We start from the raw sequence: 21808 nt of genomic DNA, 5'->3' as shown, positions 1-21808 counted from the left end.
TGTATGGAAATATTAAGTAAAATTGGCTTTGTTCAGTTCAACTCATTCGAGTTGATAATTACTTATTTCACAAATGATTAATTAGAAGTGCAAGTGTAATGACATCTTATTTGATAACTTTTTATTTTACAGCAAATAGAGTCAAAGTTTGGTCAAAACATATCAAATCAAATCTAGCAGATCAGAAAAATACAAATTAGGTAAACAGATCATAGCATTTTTTATCCATTTCTTAATTAATACTTGTGTTTATTTTGAAAATGTATTCAGTTACGGAATAAATCCTTATATAATAAGGATTGCATATAGCATTATCCGAGAGATTATTATATACACCCGAGTACAAGGTGCACCCATGAATAGTTTGTTGTTTTGATATTTGTTTTTCATTTGATCATTAATTATTATATAAAGAGCAAACATTAATAGTTGGGTGCACGATCACCCGACTATATAAAAGTTTCAACATTATCTTATAACGAATTTAACATTACTCAAAAATTTTGTAAGATATTAAAAAAAAAATTAAGAAAATTGAAGAATATTGAATTAGACATACAGAGTAAAGCCAAAAGTTAGTTCCGATCTTAATTAAGAACGACAATTTCTATTATACAATCGAATATACACCCGAATATGAACAAACATTTCCAATTTGCCAGTCAGCAACCTCCTCAAAACATCCAAGCCCAACCATCGAAAAAGCCAGTTAACTCATTAGTCTTCTTCTCTTACATCCGCCATTGTTGATTCTCTCTCCTCCATTGACGCCATTTTCAAATCACCTCCAAAAGCTTGGAGAACGAAACGCAGCGAGAACGATGAGCGGTCACGATTCCAAGTACTTCTCCACTACGAAGAAGGGTGAAATCCCTGAACTCAAAGAAGAGCTCAATTCTCAGTATAAGGTTTTCTTTTTGCCACATCTATTCATTCTATTCGTTTTCTTACTAGTCATTTTCTTCGCTTAATTTCTCGAATTTCGAAGTTTTCGTCGCTAATCGGCGGAAATGTGTGCAGATCTGCTCGATTTTTGTTCGAAATCTGTGCTTGTTTAATCGATTTTTGTGTGATTGTTGAAGAGGTCGTGTAATTTTGGATTTGTTGTTGATGATTTAATACGGATCAGACATAGGGTTAGCTGTAGATTAGTGACAATGTAACTGCAGCTTCAATTTTTGATTTATCGAATTACATTGGTTCATTCTTTCTTTAGTTATAAAATTTGGTGGAATTCGATTATAATTGGATGTCTGATGAGTTGCAGTTATGAAATTGAGAAGTTTGGATGAAATTCGTGCTGGTGTTATATCTTTGTTCATCTAGGATTTGCAGAGTTACGCTGTGTATTGAAAATTAGGAAATGTATGAGTCCATTAGATGGAGCTATGTCATATGGAGGATTTTCAACTTTTCGTTGTTCAATTGGAATGTTTGCGATAATACGATAGGTTGCTGGGTTGGTTTAGAGATCACCGAGAAAGTGGTTTTTGCTGATCTCAGCCCTTTGGACTTTAGACTTGAGAAAAACATTTCGACATAGTTTTATAATACAAGCATAGTGCCTTACAAATTTTACAGATGGATTGATAGTGGGCTGAATTTAGAGTAGTTCTTACTGTTGTGGAGAATTTCAACCATATGTTGAGATGTAGTCTTCTATTTTTAGTTTTTACTATAATTTTAATGCAAATATGCAATCTTCATAAAGTTCGTGCCAGGCTTATTATTTGCACAGACATGCATCTTAGTTAGTAATGGAGACCTTAGCTGTTGAATTGATGATAGATCTCTTTTACAGTGAACTCTATTGAGTTTTGATTGACTGAAAAATTGGGAATGATTTATCCACAAAATAGAATAGGACAGGTTAGGCATAGAAGCTATGAAGGATATGAGTTTGGAATTGCATAAATCTCAAGATTTTATTCTAGGTTACTTCATTTTTTATGATGCTATTGATTTTAAACAATTGGTTTGTGAACTCGGAGTTTCAATCTTTGCACTTTTGCAGTATATAATGTTTCCTTCATCCATACCAATTCCAACTTTGTTCCATACCTTTAAATTAGGAAATTGGCATGATGTCACCTAAACAGAGAAGTGTGAGGAAGCGCAAGGCTGCTTCTTCATGTTCCTTAGCGTATGTCTCAATTTGATTTTTATGCCCTTAAAAACCTTCATCCAACAAAAAGAATTTCCCCAAGCAGTTATACAGTTTTTGTATAGTTGTGTATCCAATCCTCCTTCCACCATCCAATTCTTGAAGGGGTATCTAGAGAAATGCAATCATATTATAGTATTTTCAACTAGAGAGGGATATGTTAATATGTTTACTAAGCTTCTGATCAAGGAGCCTATCCCCGCTTAAAAGGGGAAAGAAGGAGATGAGTTGGAGAGATATTTTTGAATAGCAACTTTTCTACCTCATTACCTCAGAGTATCAGCCTATCAGGTGTCGCAGAGTTGCAGCTCAAGGGTCCAATACTCCTATTTGTTGTATTCTTTGTGGTTTTATTTTTCATTGAATTCACAGTTTGTGCCAATTATATATTATTTTCTTACTGCATTTTCATGTGGCTATCTTTTTTGTATATGCTTTTCACCTGCCTGTTATCATCTCTTTTTAGGATAAGAGGAAGGATGCTGTGAAAAAGGTTATTGCTGCAATGACTGTAGGCAAAGATGTGTCATCATTGTTCACTGATGTTGTGAACTGCATGCAAACAGAAAACTTGGAGTTGAAGAAACTAGTATACTTGTATCTTATTAATTATGCTAAAAGCCAACCGGACCTGGCAATTCTTGCAGTCAACACATTTGTTAAGGTATGGCGCAAATTCAAAATTGTATGCCCTCGATACATAATATTTCCTGGCTTCATTGTTAGATCTTGGCTCTTGACTTTTATTGTTGAATTATCCATCATTATGCTTTCAGCTCAACCTGTCTCAAAGTTGTCAGTTGATGAGGAGCTAATGGATATATATGTGGTAACTTATAGACAAATGCTTTTGCAGAAAAATTAAGAGAGTCAAATAAAGTGAACATGCATTTCTATGTGTTGATAGCATCGTATGATACATCTACACTGTCAATGGCTTATTCAACTTACTAGACTGAATAGCCCATATCACTTGAAGAAGCAATATCTTAAGCTTTGACTATTCTCAATCTGTCTAAAAAAAGTCCACTTGGATATTTGTGACTCACACCAAATGGGAATCTTTTGCAGAGGATGTAGTTTAAACGTTGTCACACAGAGCAACACCCTAATACCTATATGGTTTATGATGGAATCTCTACTTTGTAACCACGCCAAGCTTGAAGTTTCTAATGATATAACTGATTTCTGACTGATGAGGGATGTCAATATTTGCATGTCTAGGTTATCAAATAGTTTTGGATGTTTGATTAAACTTTTTGAAGATTTGTAAAGAAGGTTGTGGTTGGAAGGGAGTAAGTTCAAGTCACTGCTCAAGCAATAAAGCACACTTCCAGCCTTTCCAGGCTCACCTTTTGCAATATCTGTGTTATTTTAGATCATCTACCCTTTCCCATGGGGCTTATTTTTGCTTGCTTTCATCTTAACATGTGGCGGAGCCAAGATTTCAGGCTAGAGGGGATTTTTTTTTTTTTTTTTTCTTTTTTCTTTCTTTCTTTCCTTTTTTTTTTTTTTTCATATGGGGGCCAGAAATTAATCAAGTATCAAATTTTTGCACCATATTTGGTATATTTAAATTTTATAGTTTCAGTTTAATGATATCTGAAATTCTATGATGCTAATCAAATACATATGAAACTCCAGTTCAAAAGAAAAATAATTAACAGTCATAAAACCTAGAGTCCTAGACATACTTATGAGTTATGCTTTTGAAATATCAGGTTTGTCAAATTTAGATGTAGATTTTAGAAAACTCAATAGACCACCAGTGGTCTGTGCAGCAATTTATATCCAGTACTAAAGCTTTGAAGCTTTATTTTTATAAATAAGAGGAGTTTTTTTTTTTTATTTCTGATTATAATGAATGTTCTAATAAGGAGTATTCAGGTGTTGTTTGTAGCTATGGGCCTATTGCGCCAACTTTGTTATTAATGCTACAGGTTATTTATACAATTGAAAATATTCATGATTATAGGGGTGGCTCCTTATGTAACACTTTTTTATGAATTGTAATACCAGTTTTCCTCTTTAGCAATGCTGTGTGTTTCATTAACCATAATTATTTGCTGCTCTAGCTGATAATTTGCTGTTGTATCTCTGCAGGATTCACAGGACCCAAATCCTTTGATTCGGGCATTAGCAGTGAGAACAATGGGCTGCATTCGTGTTGATAAAATTACCGAGTATTTGTGTGATCCCCTTCAGAGGTGCCTCAAGGTTGGCATATTGATTATTTTATCTTTCAAAAATCTTGTTGTCCGACATATGTGCATGGACAACATCTATCTTTGAGCTATGCTGGTCTAATTTTTTTTGTATTTTGTTTTGCTTAACAGGATGATGATCCATATGTTCGCAAGACAGCTGCTATCTGTGTGGCTAAGCTTTTTGATATAAATGCTGAGCTTGTTGAGGATAGGGGATTTCTGGATTCACTGAAAGACTTGATATCTGACAATAACCCGATGGTAGTTGCCAATGCTGTGGCAGCTCTTGCTGAGATTCAAGAGAACAGCGCAAGACCCATTTTTGAAATCACAAGTGTCACACTTCAGAAGCTTCTTACTGCCCTTAATGAATGCACAGAGTAAGTTGTGTTCTCCTGAGTTTATTGCTTTTTGTGTAAATGTACTTTTAAGATATCATTCTTGACTCAGTTGTGATGTGGACATTGTCTTATTTTCTTTTGGATGTTTAAGTAGATTCAGGGTTACTTGACTTTGAACGACATCGATCTTTTGCAATTTTCTTATATTTTTCAGTAAGCATACAAGCGATAGATTAGCCATATGAATTATTGCTTTCTGCCCAATAATAACGTTTCTGCACCTTTAGTTTTTTCTTGGTTGTATGGACAATGGAAGTACCCTGGACTTGATAGTAACTAATTTTGTACCATTCCTTTCTAATATAAAGAATTTTACTCACTAGACTAATCTGTTACAATTTTCTGAGATGGAGTGTTTCGATGCTTTTAGAGTGAATACTTAACATGGTTCTATATGGTTCTTTGCGCCTTTTCCTTGCAAGTGCATAAAATTTATACGGGTGTTTTACGAACTATAACTAATTTTTTTTCCCTTGGATATCGTCATCTTGCGTTTGGTTGCACAACTTATTTGCACCTGATGTGTCAGGTCAATAAATAGGGGGAAATGTATAGTTTATCTAGCTCTTTTTTTACTTTTGGGGAAGAGAAAAGGGGGGGGGGGGAGGGGGAGGGGGAGCACAAACATGTTTATCCAGCTGTTAAGACCTTGTCATTCACTGCTGATGATGAATTTATCTATCAATAATTTCCACTGTTGTCAGGTGGGGTCAAGTTTTTATATTGGATGCTCTGTCAAGATATAAAGCAGCTGATGCTCGAGAAGCGGAAAACATTGTAGAGAGAGTCACTCCGCGTCTACAACATGCGAATTGCGCTGTTGTGCTTTCAGCTGTGAAGGTAAGCTTTTCTTTCCCCTTTTTCTGTTTGTTAAATGATCATTGTTAGATATCTGTGCTGCAGCCTGCATCCTTTGATTTTGTTTGGTGGATTTATGCAGATGATTCTTCAGCAGATGGAACTCATTACTAGTACTGATATTGTTCGAAATCTTTGTAAGAAAATGGCCCCTCCACTTGTAACCCTTCTTTCTGCAGAACCTGAGATACAGTATGTTGCCCTTAGAAACATCAATCTGATAGTGCAAAAGAGGCCAACTATTCTGGCTCATGAAATTAAGGTATTGGAGGTTTTTTTAGAATCTGCACTTTTAACCAAGCTGTGATTGCTTCTTTCTGTAAAATTAAGTACACAATCCATTTTAAATTCAATAGCTGTCGATAACCAGACATGTCTTTTTTGTTGTAAGGTGTTTTTCTGCAAGTATAATGACCCTATATATGTCAAAATGGAGAAGTTGGAAATTATGATCAAGCTTGCTTCAGACAGAAATATTGATCAGGTGAATGATCAATTATTTGCTGCTTCTTAAAGATTCTGGAATTCATTGGCTCTGCACTTATCTGATGATCGTGTTTCTAGGTCTTACTGGAGTTCAAAGAGTATGCCACAGAAGTAGATGTAGATTTTGTTAGAAAGGCTGTTCGTGCAATTGGTCGTTGTGCCATCAAGTTAGAGAGAGCTGCTGAGCGCTGCATCAGTGTCTTGCTGGAGCTTATCAAGATTAAAGTAAACTATGTAGTTCAGGAGGCAATTATAGTCATTAAAGATATATTTAGAAGATACCCTAACACGTAAGTTGGTAAAATGAGTTCTTTATGTGATGATATGGCCTTTATCTTTTTTTTTTTGTTGTTGTTGATTTGTCTTCCTAAATTTTCCCATGATTTTTCCAGCTATGAATCTATCATTGCAACTCTTTGTGAGAGCTTAGACACTTTAGATGAACCAGAAGCCAAGGTAAAGATCTTTGACAGTCAGCTGTTTCTTTTCTTCTTCTTTTTGTGTTATTCTTTTCTTCCCTTTTTTTTTTTTTTTTTTTTTTTTTTTTTTTTTTTCCGGCTTATTTATCTACATATATCATCTCAGGCTTCTATGATTTGGATCATTGGTGAATATGCGGAAAGAATTGACAATGCAGATGAGTTACTTGAGAGCTTCTTGGAAAGTTTTCCTGAGGAGCCACCACAAGTGCAGTTGCAATTGCTGACAGCAACTGTCAAGCTTTTTCTAAAGAAGCCAACAGAAGGGCCACAACAAATGATTCAGGTATCTGCCAATTTAAGGCCATATCTAGTCATTGCTGATCTGATATTGCATCTTTGGTGCTGTATTAGAAAATAACTGATTAATCCTTCTATTCAATAAGTAATAAGAGGCAAAGGGCAACTTTTAGTTTGGTTTATTGTAACCCAGTGCTAAATATTGCCGTGCTATTTGAGCGGTGATGTAACTGTTACTGAAGCTGGAAAGTGACGTGCTTGTGTATTAAACTACAAATGGTGATCAATATTCGGAAAAGAAATAAGAGTGAGGATTAGACATATTGAGGGATTGGGCTTTGGAAATTGATAGCCAATGAAATATAGTACTTAACATATGCAAGGATTTAATGGGATTTGATAAGAATTTAATTAGGGCTGTATAAATCCAATAATTGTCCACTCTCCTGTGTATTAACTGTGTTCTAATGGGTAAATATGTGATGAAGATTTCTGTAGTTAGAAAATAAAATCATGGTCTTCCCACAAAAGAAATTAGTATAGTTGAGTTGGACATTATATATTCCATTTTGTTGTAACCTTTTTACTGATGCTGCCCCTGGATGTTATATCTCAGGCTGTTTTGAACAATGCCACCGTTGAGACTGACAATCCTGATTTGCGTGATCGTGCTTACATATATTGGCGTCTTCTTTCAACTGATCCTGAGGTTAGTATGGTGTAATTAATCTACAGTGTTGATTTGTTGAGTATTAATTTTTGCTTTGTTATCAAAGAGACTGGGAATAATCAGTACCACCCATTAGCATTTTTAATGATGCTTGGGCAATCGCTTTGGTTTGCTTGCAATATAAAATAAATAAATTAAAAAAAAAAAAAAAAAAAAAAAACAATTATGAGCATCTTTTATGGTTGCTTCTAGGCACCTGCTTGCAGATAAATAAAAAAATCAAGTAGGTAGCTCTCCAGTGAAGGATTAAAATCAAATACCTTTTTTATCCTCCAACTGTGAGCTACCTGATTGATATTTTCACTTATTTGCAACCAGATACCTAATGGAAACTATTGGAGATGCTTTAATGTCTTTCATATCACTTACACAGTTGCATTGATCTATTTTCTTGTTGCAGGCAGCTAAAGATGTTGTGTTAGCAGAAAAGCCTGTGATCACTGATGATTCAAACCAGCTTGATTCTTCTCTTCTTGATGAACTTCTTGCAAATATTGCAACTCTATCATCTGTGTATCACAAGCCACCGGAATCATTTGTAACTCGTCTCAAAACAGTAGCCCAGAGAGTTGAGGAAGAGGATTACCCTGAGGGAAGTGAAACTGGATATCCTGAATCTCCTGCACATCCTGCTGATGGAGCTACATCACCTACATCAAGCTCAGGATCTAGGCAGCCATCAGCTTCTCCACCAGTTGCAGCTCCTGTTCCTGATTTACTTGGTGATCTTATAGGCCTGGACAATTCGAATTCTCTTGTCCCAGTTAATCAGCCTGTACCAGCTGGGTGAGTGAGATGTGCCTTCAGCTTGAAAAACTTCTCAGCATGAAAGTCTGTATCCATAACGTTTTTGGCGAACTTTTTACTTCTAAAGAAATCCAAAAGGGGAGGGCTATTCACTCACAACTTGCTAGTAAGAGTCCATCAAATGATACCATAGAACTAGGAAAACTATCAAACCAACTACAACTACCCACATTTTGAGATAAGTCCCTTTCTCTGTCTGTACTTGGAGTTCTAGCTTTCTTTGATACCAGGCTCTTCAGCATGGTAGCCTTTTGCCAGTCAACGCATGGATAACTTTATTTAGATTACCCACCCTCTGGTCAAAAGCCAAGAAACGCACTCATAATATTATCTAGAATTGAATGTAAAATACTAAGGCCTTCCTCTTAAAATAAAATAGTATTATTTATGCATGACCATGACCTTGGCTCGGTTCATGCTTCTTGAAATTGCCAGACATCAAAGCACTGAAGCACCTGTCTTGCTATATTGTTGGAGTCTTAAAGATTGCTCTAATCTTGATCTGCTTTTTGTGAACACCTTTTCTTTTCTTCCTGTGCAGACCTCCTTTGCCAGTGTTATTGCCTGCTGCCAAAGGTCAAGGTTTACAAATTAGTGCAGAACTTACGCGAAGAGATGGACAAGTGTTTTACAGCATGCTATTTGAGAACAATACGCAGTCAGTCCTTGATGGGTTCATGATCCAGTTCAATAAAAATACATTTGGCCTTGCAGCTGGTGGACCTTTACAGGTACATGTTGCTACCTGGAAAGTCTTTCCTGGAAAATTTATCTTGTATGTTTTTTACAACTCACTATTTTTTTGTTTGCCAGGTTCCAGCGTTGCAACCTGGGACATCAGAGAGGACTCTTCTTCCCATGGTTCTATTTCAAAATGTTGCTCCCGGGGCTCCAAACACTCTACTCCAGGTGGCAGTAAAGAACAACCAGCAACCAGTTTGGTACTTCAGTGATAAGATTTCATTGCATGTTCTCTTCACTGAGGATGGCAGAATGGAACGTGGAACCTTTTTAGAGGTAATTTTTTTTCAGTCTTTTTTAATCAAGTAAGCTGCCGACCTTATTCTCATGCTGCTTGATATCAATGTCTGTTTTTCACTGCTTATATAGTTATTTTATGAATTAATTACAGAGCAGTATACAAAGCTAGTTTCCCATTCATTTTCTGTGAATAGTAGTTAAATATCCCTTATAAGCTGCTCTGTAATTTGTTAGTGATTGGGTTTTTACTTGGATTTCGCTCAACCACTTTTATTTGTAAAGAAGTGAGGCTATCCCTCAAAAAAAAAAAAAAAAAAAAAAAAAAAAAAAATTGAGGCTATCTAGCAGTTGATGACTTGAACTGTAATTCATTGACATTTTCTTACATGACAGACGTGGAAATCTCTTCCTGATTCAAATGAGGTTTTGAGAGAATTCCCAGGCCTTGTAATAAACAGCATGGAATCAACTCTTGACAAATTGGCTGCCTCAAACATGTTCTTCATAGCAAAGAGGAAAAATGCAAACCAGGAGGTGTTGTATCTCTCAGCCAAGATTCCTAGAGGAATTCCATTTTTGATCGAATTGACTGCAGCAGCCGGAATCCCTGGAGTCAAATGTGCAGTCAAGACACCAAGCCCTGAAATGGCACCCCTGTTCTTTGAAGCGCTTGAGCATTTTCTCCAAAGTTGAAAGATACTTTCATCCTCGTTACCCCATTGAAGAATCTGTATACTTGTAAGCACTATTGCTAGGTTTTGGGGGGTTTGTCATCTATTTTCCTCCTGTTTGTCATTTGTGTTCATGCTGGTTTCTGGTTAGTTAAAATCTTGTTTTCCGGCCAATTTTTGAGGTTTGTAAGGCGAGCTATAATTTCACTTTCTCATTTTTTTTTTTTCATTTTATCAAAGGGTGTAATTTAATTGGTCAAGAATTTTAGTTTCTGATTAAATTTTCTTTACCTCAATTGATTATCTTTGAGCTGTATTGATTATTCGGTCTAAAGCATCCCTTGTTTTGAAATTACGTATCTATTTGCAATGACGTTAGAATAGAAGTGCGGTATTACTTGCAAAGATGCAATGGCATAATGGCAGTATTATGTTTTGGTCATTGTAGAATACTCCGTATAAAATTTGTAAGCCGTATTTTTTTTTTTGGTTGGTAAGGAGAAGGGCCCTATCGAACCGGAACCTCTCACAGGTCCTCCCGGCCTGGATTAGCGGGATAGACATTTTGGAAGTGGGAGAGAGAAGGGTAAATGTAAGCGAATTCCCAACCCAAAGTGCCTCTAGTGGGGTTTGTATCTCACAACTTTTAAGTCGTGAGATACAAACCTTAACATTAGACCAAGCTATTTATAAGCCATATATGTATTCAATTTTTGAAAAAGGAGTATTTGGGGCGTATTTTCAAAACTAGCTGAAATTTGACTAAGAAGTCGTGGAAAGTTAGAAACAATGGTAGCTAAATTCTCGTACCAGATTTCCAACAATTGACTTTGTTTTTGAATTTTGTGACTGTTCGTGACCTTTACATTTTTTGGTGAATTTGCTTATTTACTTGGGTAGTAGAACCAACCTACATAGCCAACATAGGTCAACAATTTTTATAATTTGTACAATTAGTATATTACTAGTACATAAGAATTACATTAGGTTTAAAGAAGTCTTGCAATTAATTAGAAATAGATGGAAAAAAAAAAAGTAAGTGTTGCAATTAAAGCGAAACAGGTGGAGTAGGTTTAAGTCAAATTTCAAAATCAATTAAATTTTTAACGAATCTAGTTAATATAAATAAATATTAAATACAATAAACTTAGTACAGTACTCTGTAATTATGTATGTAACTATTTTTAACTATTTTTTGGGGATTTTTTTTTTTTTTGGTTTGTTGGTTTTTTCTACGCCACTTGCTATTTAATCCCAACCTTGTTTGCCAAAAATTGGCCTTGCTTGTTCCCTAGTAGTCTAGTACAGTTGCAACTATCCTGTTTGTAATCCCCAAACAAGAATAAACTTGGAGTATTAATTAGATACGGGAAAGGATCTTAATAATTTAATTTTTATAATTCACCCATAAAAACCAAAAATAATTTGATAATCATACTGAAAACGAAATTAAGTTTTACTTGCGATCTAGAATGAACTTTTATGTAAACACACCTCCATATGGGAATGAGTGTTAAAAACCAATTTGTAAATGAAACTATTAGCGGAATATGGGATTGATAATATGTCAAAAAAAAATCGCTTAATTTATACGTTCTAAACTACTTACGCCTTTAATTTTAAATTAGAACATGTGCGCGAAGTGAACTGCTATTGGTCAATAGCCAATTAAGGAAGTAAATCATGGTTAGCCATGCCATAAAGTTACATTGAAGGTGACAAAGGCCCCAAAAGTGTGTCTTCCCATTAAAGGTAATAATTCATGCACAAAATAAAATCCTTAGTTGTCCTAATTTCTCAAGTACTATATATATTTCCCCTTAAAATTCCTCCAATTTCTCTGAAATTCTATTCAACAATTCATTTCTACATAGTACAAAAACTTCAACTTTCCCTCTTCCTCCTTGCCGAAGCATATGATTAGCAACCAAGTAACGATCATGGCGGTCTTTTACGTGTTGTGTGTATCTTTGTTAGCAGTGAGTTGTTATGTTACTGGTGAAAATAACACTAGCGATCTTTACAATGTTTGGAGTAAGAATTACACTCCAATTATCCTCAAACCATTTGAATGGTCTTACCTAAGAGGTCAGTTTTTACTTTGTTATTACTCGTATCTAATGCACGGAATATAATTCTTTTTTTTTTGTCAGGGATCTTATTTTATATAATATAATCATTATGGAAGAAAATTTAGAAAATATACCATGTAAATAAATTTTCTTATGAGATAGGTAAAGTTGATTATAGTTTTATGTAAATTATTATAAAATGATCAGTTTAATTTTTTTTTTTTTTTTTTTAAGAAAGGAATTATGAAAATTAATAGCTGTATACTGGTGCAAGGTTATAATATGTTCATTTAATGATTAGATGAGTAATAATAAGTAAAATGAGCAACAACAATATCATTGGGCGGCTGGGCGCTCCTTGCACCTTTGTTTATACAAGAGTTTCTAAGGAAATTAAATGGTTCACATGTAAGATTTTTCTTGTACGTAAGATTGTTAGAACGAGTATTTTTTCAAAAATATGTTATGTAACAATTTAAAAAGTATATAAAGTCGTACATCCATTTAATTCTCTCAAAGCTCTATTTTCGACATTCAAGTCAATTCAATATATATCTTCATTCATCAACACAATTATATCCTATGTTAATGACTTCAAGGAGAATGAGTCAATTTATTAAACAGAATTCACCAATTAAGCTCTTAGTGGAGTCCAATTATGCATAATGCAGTAGTTGAGGTTTTTTCCAACATTAGTAATGTAAACTAAAAATAGTGTCTGATTTTTTAGTGTGAATGTACTGATTATGCTGTATTAGTAGCAAGTCCTTTGATCCCTGTGATTTGCAAACCGCTTATAAAAATAATGAGGGATTGAGGTGGAAAATTTCCATACTCATAGTAATGATATGCAAATTTTGCATATTGTGGCCCAATTAACCCGAAAATACCCTTTACGATATCCATTTTTAGGGTATTGCGGATTTGCGGTTATATATTTGGCATGACGCCAAAAAAAAAAAAAAAAAAGAACATGTTACGAATTTGGCCACCCTAGAATGGGTGCCATTCTTGTTAGTAGGCTATGGCTCTCTCTTTAACATTATACCATCAATTTTTTGTTTTAAATAAAAAATAAATAAATAAATAAAATTCAATTTTTTGAAGATTGTTTGATGTCAATATCAGAAATCACCTTCTCACTTTGTCCTAATGTAATGTGAATTATGACAAATTAGAAATAGGACGAAAATGACATTCTCAATTTAGGCTTAAGGACAAGTTTTTGCCACTTTTTACTTTGTTTTTTTTTTGGACACGGTACAAATTTGCTAAGGATCAACGTGAAATTGACCTGCAATTTGCTTTTCTAGACAAGTCATGGATAAAAAAAATTGAAAAATTGTAGTACTTTTAGAAGTTTTACTTTGCATGCTAGTGAAACTGATGATTTGATATAATAAGTTAAAAAAAAAAAAAAAAACAACAACAACAATTTCACACCCAAATTGTTTATAAAGCAATTGAGACCATGCTCGTATTAATTGCACTTGATCAAGGTACGAAACTATTTTGTTCGGCTTATTTACACATAAAAAAAAAAAAATAAAATGGTTAAGTTGATAAATTGATATGTTCAACTGGGTGAATAGAACGCACCATAATAAGTACTTTGTATTAATCTAATACGTCCAAAAATAAAATTCATTTATCTTGCCACATTCAAGACTACATAGCTTGTAAATTCCTTGTATGTAAATGTTTCTTACTTCTTAGTTTTATTATTTCATAGTTGAGCTGCCACCGAGGTTCTCTGCCCTGACCATTGCCTTGAACACAAATATAGAACTAGTAAGCTTACTTCATACTAGTACATGTTAAATAGTGTTTATTCTAAGATTTCTAACACACTTATAATTTCAAATGTGACAGTTGCCTCAATTATGTTACATAATGCATTCTGTTTATTAATAACAGGATTCAAAATTCATAAGCAAAAGGGGTGCGCATCGACTGCCTATGATGTGCTTTCGACAAGGAGGTCTTCCTCTTCCTGATTTCTCAAAGGCTGCTCTAAAAAACTTCGGTACATATACCATGTTTTGGATTCAAGTTTAAATAATGACTCAATCAGTTTCTATGCTAGGATATGCATACCCTTTTTCTTCTTTTAAATTAGCTGAAACTTTTGATATGTATATTTTGTTTCTTGTTGCAGTGCTAGATGATGTTTATGATCAATCAAGTAAGAAGCTTCTCGCTTTAAGTATTGATAAATGCTATGTTATGCAAGATACTATGTGGCCTACAATGTCAAATGAGCAGGTTTATAATATAATTTCATAATATAACATTGTACAAAAGTTTTAACTTTTTCTTAAGTGAACTTATGTTAAAGGTTTGTTCTTAACTGATGCAGATTAAAGAAGGTGTTCTGTTCATAGGTCTTTTCAATGGTATCGGACCAGCTCGAACTCAGTCTAAAATGGTACGTCTTTCCACTATAATGTTCTCCGAGTTACAGTTTTGATTTTTAGTAGATGACTTTGAGAATCAACAGATCAACAGAGGTAGATCTTACACATTCAGCGCCTTTTTAAGTGTTGAAGCATGTAATAGAACTATTTTCTGGGGACAATTCTGTGACAAGAAACTTCACCGACTTCAATGTGTTCCAGTGAATAGCCATGATGATAATACACAAAGTAAACAAGTCATTGGAGGGAGTGAAGTTGCCTGCAGAAACCACCTTCGTTCTTGTCACATGCCTGATATGAGTCCAAAGCTCTTCTTTCTGAATGTCGAAAACATGTCAGTGGAGTTGAGATTCTCAGCTTATGATATCAGATTGGGAAATCAATCTATTAGAATTAATGACACAGGACATGGTGCGATATCTTTGATCGTTTATGCAAGAAATGGTGCAGTCCCAAGTACTAGTTTGTATGACTATTTCACTGATATAAGCAGAAAGCAACTCGTGATCAAAACACCAAAGCTCGGTACTTGGTACTTCTACATTGTGCCTGATGTTACACATACTGTAAATGTTAGAGACAAAAGTCTTCATAAAACACAAGTGAAACAGCTCTGCTATTCCTTGAGGTGGAAAATCCTGAATTATCCTTTACAGGTCAGTGAGTCAGTCTTTACTCCCTAACAACATGCTTGTTTCTCAGTTACATTTCAACTTAATTGACCTTAGCTTAACAAAATAGCCAAGATCGACTGTTCTTTTTTACTTGAAAAAAATACAATAAGAATCAATTTTAGCAGAAACAATGTTAATTAGTGGCCGTATATAAATGTGAAAAGCACTAGAGAATTGATGAACACAGTTTTATTCGGTAATATATCAGGTTGAAACAAAAAAAAAAAACCCTCGTTTTGATAGTATAATATATAAAAACCAAGTGAAGAGAAAAGGGCCTTTGTATAGAACTAATACTTGTTGTCTTTGACATGTGAATTTTCAGGAAAGCCCCATTATGGATGTGGATGGCACTAAGCTCTCGTCGATTAATTTTCCTCAAAGGATATCATTACAAGAAGATAACTTAGACTATCCATGGACGTATTATTTTATAGAAGTTCCATCAAATGCTTCAAGCAAAAACATTAGAATCGAGATTGTGTCAAATACAAGCATAGAATATGAACTATATGCTAGATTTGGTGGTCTACCATCTCTTAAGGTGTATGATTATTACTATGCAAACCAATCAAGTAACAGCAATAATGGATTTTCCTTGTTTAAGGTATATGTATCAAGCAATCAAAGGGTGAAATTCGATATAGTTAATGCTCAAGAAGGAAAATGGAGTTTTGGATTAATAAGGAGACCGAATTCCAGGAAGAATTTGGAGTCTCAGACCGACCTCTTCCTTTCTGTCGAGTCTTGTGCTGATAACTGTTCCGGTTATGGGACATGCATAGATGTTGATGCTTTGAGATCTTGCAGGTCTGCTTTGTTCATTCATGTTTATGTTCTTTATACATATATATTATTCAGAACTATTCTGCATTACTTTTCCATTTTCTGTTCAGATTTTCACAATTTCCTTCACTGATTTTTCAGCTTCTGTAAATGTGATACTTTCCATGGTGGGTTTGATTGCAGCATAGAAGTAGTACCGAGATCTGGTTGGAACCAAGCAGACATATAATTTCCCTTTTAATTTGTTTTGTATTGCCTTTTATCATCTTTTCCTGTTAAAAAACCAACTTGAATATAATGCAGAGCAGAAGCTTCAGATTTTATTTCTGGTAGTATCAAATGCAGCAGCTTTACTTCCTGCAATTTGTGCCCTTTGGAAGAGAGTAAGGCCTTAAATATGTCACTGTGAAAATTGAAGACTTCCTACGTTCATAGTTTACTTATATTATGCGCTTTAGAGCCCTTCATAATCTAATCACATCATGGGACTATACTTGAATGCAGTCTTACGCCGAGTGGGTGGTTTTTCTCTCTAGTGGAGTCGCGAGTGCTATCTATCATGCTTGTGATGTAAAGTGGAGATGTGTTCTGGAGTATGGTACACTACAGGTAAATATTCTAACTTGTTACAATTATTATACTACATATTCAAATTCATTTGCTTATTAGGTTGTCATAGTAATTGTTTGTCTTACATTCTACTTTCGAGTGCTTTCAGTTCATGGATTTCTGGCTCTCTTTTGTGGCTGTGATAAGCACATTCATATATATGGTTTCTGTAAGTGAAGCTTTGAAGAGAGGCATTCTTTCAGTTGTGTGGATTCTCATAGCACTCATGGCGCTGAGTGATGCCACCAGGTTAGTTTTTACGATTTATTTACCATTCAGCCAATTTTATGAGATCTCAACTTCATTAGCAAACTTGAATTTCAGTTGTGATGCATCAAAGTTTAAATATTTTTGCAGTTCCAGAAATATAAAATTTGTGATAATCATTGGTGTGGCGTGCCTTCTCATTACATGGCTGGTAGAATCATCAACCAAATTGATAGCATTCTCTACCCATTCTCAAAGGTTATTACAGGAGTGAATTCTTCTGATGATCTGTTCTTTTATTTCTCACTTCTATCAATTATCAAGAAAAAACTGGCTAAAACTTATACAGAATACTGCACAATTTCAGCAATATCTGCAAAATATAATCGGATATAATTCTAAAGGCATCACACTGGCACGTTGCAATGCACACATATACATAAATTTCCTTCTTATAGACATTGTAAAATGTTTGTACAGGCCAACGATATCTAGTTCATGGTTCCTTGAAAATATGAAGAAAATGCTCAGAAGCTTTCGTTGGAGGTTTCTGGTAGCAGGTTTTGTTGCATTAGCCTTGGCAGCAATAAGCTGGAATCTAGAAGACATTGAAACTTACTGGATTTTTCACAGGTACAGAACTTTCCTCTCCTGCAACAAAATTACAGGCCTAATGTAACAAAAATTGTTGTGTACTTCGTTTGTTAGAACTAATATTATGCCTTGGTCTATAACAGTACATGGCACGTTGCAATGTACACAGCAGCATTCTTCTTCCTTTGCTCCAAGGTTAACTTGCAAAGTGAGGGTTCGAAGCCTGATGAATAAAGCGATATGGCAGTCGCAACAACTAGATCAACTGACAGCAGTATCCCCTGATGTTTGTGATGTTGCTGTCAAATTTTCATAATACAGAAAGTCAGAATAGATACAAAACAAAACCAAAGATTGGTTGATTATAGTGATATACTATGCTATTAAGATGATAGGCCGCCTCCAGAAGATTGTCAGGCGCTAAGTTTTGCTGACTGATTTTTGTCACTGAATTTGTGATAAACTGTAAGGCAAAGAAAATGTATAGCAAAAACAAAGAACCAAACAAATTTTCATGAAAGCCATTATAAGTTCAAAATGCTCTTTGTGTTTTCCAGCCTGCTTTCTGCCTGACCTCATCCTTGATAGAAAATACTAATCAATCTCATTCAATACAAGAAGAAACACTATTGACTAGTCTCATTTCTCAAATTTTCACGAAATCATTGGTGATACCGGAGATAAATAAGGAGAAATTCCAAGTTTCTCAACATGAGAAATAAACTATGTTTCTCAAATGGCAAAGACGTAAATAAAATCACTTTTTTTTTTACTGTTCATTGGCAAAACCGCTATGTTTCTCAAGCAGCGGTTTATCTGGAATTTTACAAATTTAATCTCTTGAGAAACAAATTTTATTTCTCATGTTGAGTAAATGGGGCGGCCTAATAAGAAAGTTAGTATTTAATACCGTGTGATGCACAATAATGTACATGATGGTAGACGCGTAGAGGAAAGGAATTAAAACTCGTATAGAGAAAATTGGATTATGATTACAATGCAAATTGTTCTTCCATCTCTTGAATACGACGATGTCTATTTTTTGCTGGAGGGGTATTATACTCAGTAAGTGGCCAAGGGAATCAAACAATTTTTGTATGAGGAGATTTTAAAAAGTGAATGATAACATTTTTACTGTGTATTTGTCGTTTAGAGTGCTTTCTTTTTTATTTGTCATACCACTTTAAACGACAACTGCCACCAAAGTATATGTCACATTACTTTGTGTATTGGTAGGTTAGACCGTTAAAGGTTCTACGGCTATTTCACCAAATGCCACTGACAAATTACGAAATTCATCAAATGCCATCGAACTTTTCAGAATTCACCAAATGCCATTGACAACTAGTATATTAACACAACGTGCCATTAATGATGTCAGGACGTTAGTTGGCCGTTATTGCGAAAATACTATTTTACCCTTTCTTTGTGTTTAATGCCGCCATTAAGAAGTTGATTGTCTGACTTCTCTTTTTTCAATTATTCAATTGTTGTTGGACCTTGTTCTTCCATAACTTCTCCCCTGTTCTTCGAAAGTTCACCAAAACTGAAACCTTGAAATCTCTGGCAACGAAGAAGCAAAGTTGGAGCATTGAACGACGGAACTCTGCAACAAGTTCGAACCCTTTGGTGTTCTTCATTCTGGGCGAACCCAGAAGTGCGAGGAAGTAGTGCCAGAACTTGAAGGAAGTTTGAAGTGCAAAATTCAGTTTGAGGGGTTGGAGATAGCACGCAAGGTAATAATCTATCCATCGATACTCTATTTCGCTTTTCGATTCTGATATTTTTTACGAAAATTGTGTTAGGGTTAGGGTTTTGCAAGATGATCAGTGCAATCTGTGTATTTGAATTGGCCTTTGTGAAATATTGAAAAAATGCATGTTAAAAACTGGAATTGTGGGTATGAATCTGTCAATGTGTGTTTTGGGGTAACCCGGTTTGTGTTTATCGTAGTAATTGTGTGCTTGAGAGTTAAATTTGCGAGTTGATCAGTATATTTGAGTGCATATGTGTTTGTTGATATGAATGATGTGTGTTGAAGTGCATTGTAGTAATAAGTAATTTGTTGTTCTTAGGATGAGTTCAGTGTGGCTTGATATTCATTACAAAGACCAGGGGTTTGATGTGAGGATTGAGGATACTGACAGAACAAGTCTAATGGACTTGTTTGAGTACATGTTTGAGGATTCAGAAAGGCAAAATGTGATCCTTCCCAAATACTTTAGTTTGTATGTAATGCCTCCTAGGACTAATAGGAAGTTAGAGTTAACTGGGGATACTCAAATGCTGCAAATGTAGGATTGGTATGAAGGTAGGGAAACAATACAAGTGTTCTTAGAGGAGAAGAGTGGACCTAGTGTGGTGTTTAAGGATGCTGTAGCTAGTTGGGAAAAAAGGCTTAAGGCAAAGGCTGAGAAGGAGAGAATAGAACTGGAAAAGGCCAAGAGGGTGGTTGAAGAGCAGGAAGCTGAGAGGGAGCTTATGGAACAGCAACAGTATCAAGTTGCAGTTGAGGTTCCTGTTGTAAATGCAGAGGAGATAAATGATGTTGAATATGTTAGGGTTTTTGCCACCCCAGAAGCTGATGTGGTATTTCCTGGGGAATCACAGCCTCAACCTGAACAAAGTACACAACCACCAACTCCACCAAAAAACTCTCAACCAGCCTCTCCTTTTAACCAGCCCAAGAAGCCATCAGCTAGGAAAAAAAGCACTCCTAGGAAAAAGAAAACCACTCCCAAAAAAAGATCCCAACCCCCTCCTCAACCACAACCCTCTCCACCAGTCCCTGAACCACAACCCTCCCCACCAGTCCCACCTGTCCCTGAACCACAACCCTCCCCACCAGTCCCTGAATCACAACCCTCCCCACCAGTCCCTGAATCACAACCCTCCCCACCAGTCCCTGAACCACAACCCTCCCCTGATCCTTCCCATGTACCTGTCAGTGAAGAAACAGAAGTCCCACCTCCACCTCCACCTCCACCATCTGCTCCAGCAAAAAAGGGGAGATCAAGACCTGAGGAATTTAGGTCAAAAAAGACTGCTTCTAGCAAGGGTAAGGGGGTTGGTGTCAGTCTGAGGAGATCAGCAAGGAACATGGCTACAAATGTTCCCGTCAGTGAAGAAAACTCTGAAGAAAACTCTGATGAGTTTGGAAGTGACAGTGAGGATGATGATTATATACTTTCTAGCAGTGAGGAAGATGATGATGAGGCAGATCTCTGTGATTTCATAGAGGATGAAAGAGACACAGATGACCTTCATGATGATGTTCCAGAGAAGCAGTTTCAGGATTTTTTGGATGGCAGTTCAACAATGGATAAAACATATAAAAATGGCAAAATTTGGACCAATCAGGAGTTTGGATCCATCACTTTAGAGCCATGGCTCATATTTGCAGACAGGCAGTCATTTCTGGATGTGTTTAAGGACTACTGTGTCCAAGAAGGGTTTGGGGTTTATGTAGAAAAGAGTGACCCAACAAGATTGATAGCAAGGTGTGCTATTGACACATGCAACTGGAGGATTCATGCCTCCACTATGAAAGACAAGATCAGCTGGGCAATCAAGTCTCTAACAGGAGAGCATAGTAGTTGTGGGAGATTGGAAATAAATCCAATTGTGAGTTCTCAGTGGCTGTGTAGGCATCTTCAGTCAGACATTCATGCCAATCCTGACATACCAGTTGATGCATTACAGAAACTTTGTATGGAAAGGTTTAGGCTACAAGTGAAGAAAAGGCTGTTGTACAAGGTGAGGGCAATGTCCAAGGAGATTATCCATGGTGGTTATGGGGAGGCCTACTCAGTGTTGCCTAGGTATGCTGAAATGGTGAAGGAGACCAACCCAGGTAGTTATGCCCTGGTCACATGGGGTGAGGCCACTGCAACTGAGCCCCCAAGGTTCAAGGGCTGTTTCTTTTCTTTTGCTGCCCAATTAAGGGGATTCTTGAGAGGATGCAGGCCATTCATTGGCATTGATGGAGCCCACCTGAGTAGACGTTTCAAGGGCATTCTTCTAACTGCTGTTGGGATTGATGGGAATAATGAGATTTTTCTCATTGCATATGGAGTGGTGGGTTCTGAGAGTATTGACAGTTGGGGCTATTTTCTTAGGAATTTGAGGTGCTTGTTTGAGAAAGAAGGTTGTAGGAGAGATGATTGGACCTTCATCTCTGACAGAATGAAGGTAATCCACCCTCATATTCTTGTTCTTACATGTCACTCTTAGTTTAGTTTCTCATGTTTAACAATTACTCATTACACTGTTTTGTATGCAGGGGGTTGACACAGCAATTAATGAGACATTCCCTAGAGCAACAAGAAGAGTGTGTTGCCAGCACCTATACATGAACTGCAAGGCTAAAGGATTTAGTGGTTCAGCATTTCACAAGCTGTTCTGGATAGCAGCTGATGCATACAA

At 35.8% G+C, this 21808-nt stretch overlaps 2 protein-coding genes across 3 annotated transcripts; both read left to right on the top strand.

Moving 5' to 3' along the window:
* Positions 1–435: 435 nt before the first annotated feature.
* LOC110719551 (beta-adaptin-like protein C) lies at positions 436–10358 on the top strand. The gene is made up of 15 exons (XM_021898508.1): positions 436–908; positions 2631–2828; positions 4268–4381; positions 4501–4751; positions 5477–5612; positions 5713–5892; positions 6022–6114; positions 6195–6406; positions 6509–6572; positions 6702–6881; positions 7452–7544; positions 7966–8351; positions 8914–9103; positions 9186–9389; positions 9747–10358. The coding sequence occupies exons 1-15, from the start codon at positions 822–824 to the stop codon at positions 10044–10046; spliced, it is 2688 nt and encodes an 895-aa protein (XP_021754200.1). The 5' UTR covers positions 436–821; the 3' UTR covers positions 10047–10358.
* A 1316-nt stretch (positions 10359–11674) lies between these two features.
* On the top strand, positions 11675–17910 carry LOC110719550. 2 transcript variants are annotated; one of them, XM_021898507.1, is made up of 14 exons: positions 11675–12112; positions 13829–13887; positions 14014–14122; positions 14255–14361; positions 14456–14524; positions 14597–15169; positions 15795–15997; positions 16115–16179; positions 16277–16356; positions 16478–16582; positions 16692–16831; positions 16940–17047; positions 17270–17422; positions 17527–17910. In XM_021898507.1, the coding sequence occupies exons 1-14, from the start codon at positions 11941–11943 to the stop codon at positions 17615–17617; spliced, it is 2034 nt and encodes a 677-aa protein (XP_021754199.1). In that variant the 5' UTR covers positions 11675–11940; the 3' UTR covers positions 17618–17910. The 2 variants fall into 2 exon arrangements, with proteins under 2 accessions (XP_021754199.1, XP_021754198.1); XM_021898506.1 differs by having other exon boundaries at positions 11677–12112; positions 15513–15997.
* The last annotated feature ends 3898 nt before the right edge of the window (positions 17911–21808 follow it).

This window comes from Chenopodium quinoa, unplaced genomic scaffold (assembly GCF_001683475.1).
Source record: "Chenopodium quinoa cultivar QQ74 unplaced genomic scaffold, ASM168347v1, whole genome shotgun sequence".
Classification (NCBI taxonomy): Eukaryota; Viridiplantae; Streptophyta; class Magnoliopsida; order Caryophyllales; family Amaranthaceae; genus Chenopodium; species Chenopodium quinoa.
Note: the sequence above shows the minus strand (reverse complement) of the source record. Positions and strands in the feature narration are given on the sequence as shown.

What these genes read in the sequence shown, in the direction of transcription:
- LOC110719551 (XM_021898508.1), top strand. Translation starts at nt 822, where the DNA reads ATGAGCGGTCACGATTCCAAGTACTTCTCCACTACGAAGAAGGGTGAA. An exon ending in TTCTTTCAACTGATCCTGAG is followed by an intron (nt 7,545 to 7,965) that starts GTTAGTATGGTG and finishes TTCTTGTTGCAG; the next exon opens with GCAGCTAAAGATGTTGTGTT. An exon ending in AATCAGCCTGTACCAGCTGG is followed by an intron (nt 8,352 to 8,913) that starts GTGAGTGAGATG and finishes CTTCCTGTGCAG; the next exon opens with ACCTCCTTTGCCAGTGTTAT.
- LOC110719550 (XM_021898506.1), top strand. Translation starts at nt 11,941, where the DNA reads ATGATTAGCAACCAAGTAACGATCATGGCGGTCTTTTACGTGTTGTGT. An exon ending in TTTGTGCCCTTTGGAAGAGA is followed by an intron (nt 16,357 to 16,477) that starts GTAAGGCCTTAA and finishes ACTTGAATGCAG; the next exon opens with TCTTACGCCGAGTGGGTGGT. An exon ending in TTCTCTACCCATTCTCAAAG is followed by an intron (nt 17,048 to 17,269) that starts GTTATTACAGGA and finishes ATGTTTGTACAG; the next exon opens with GCCAACGATATCTAGTTCAT.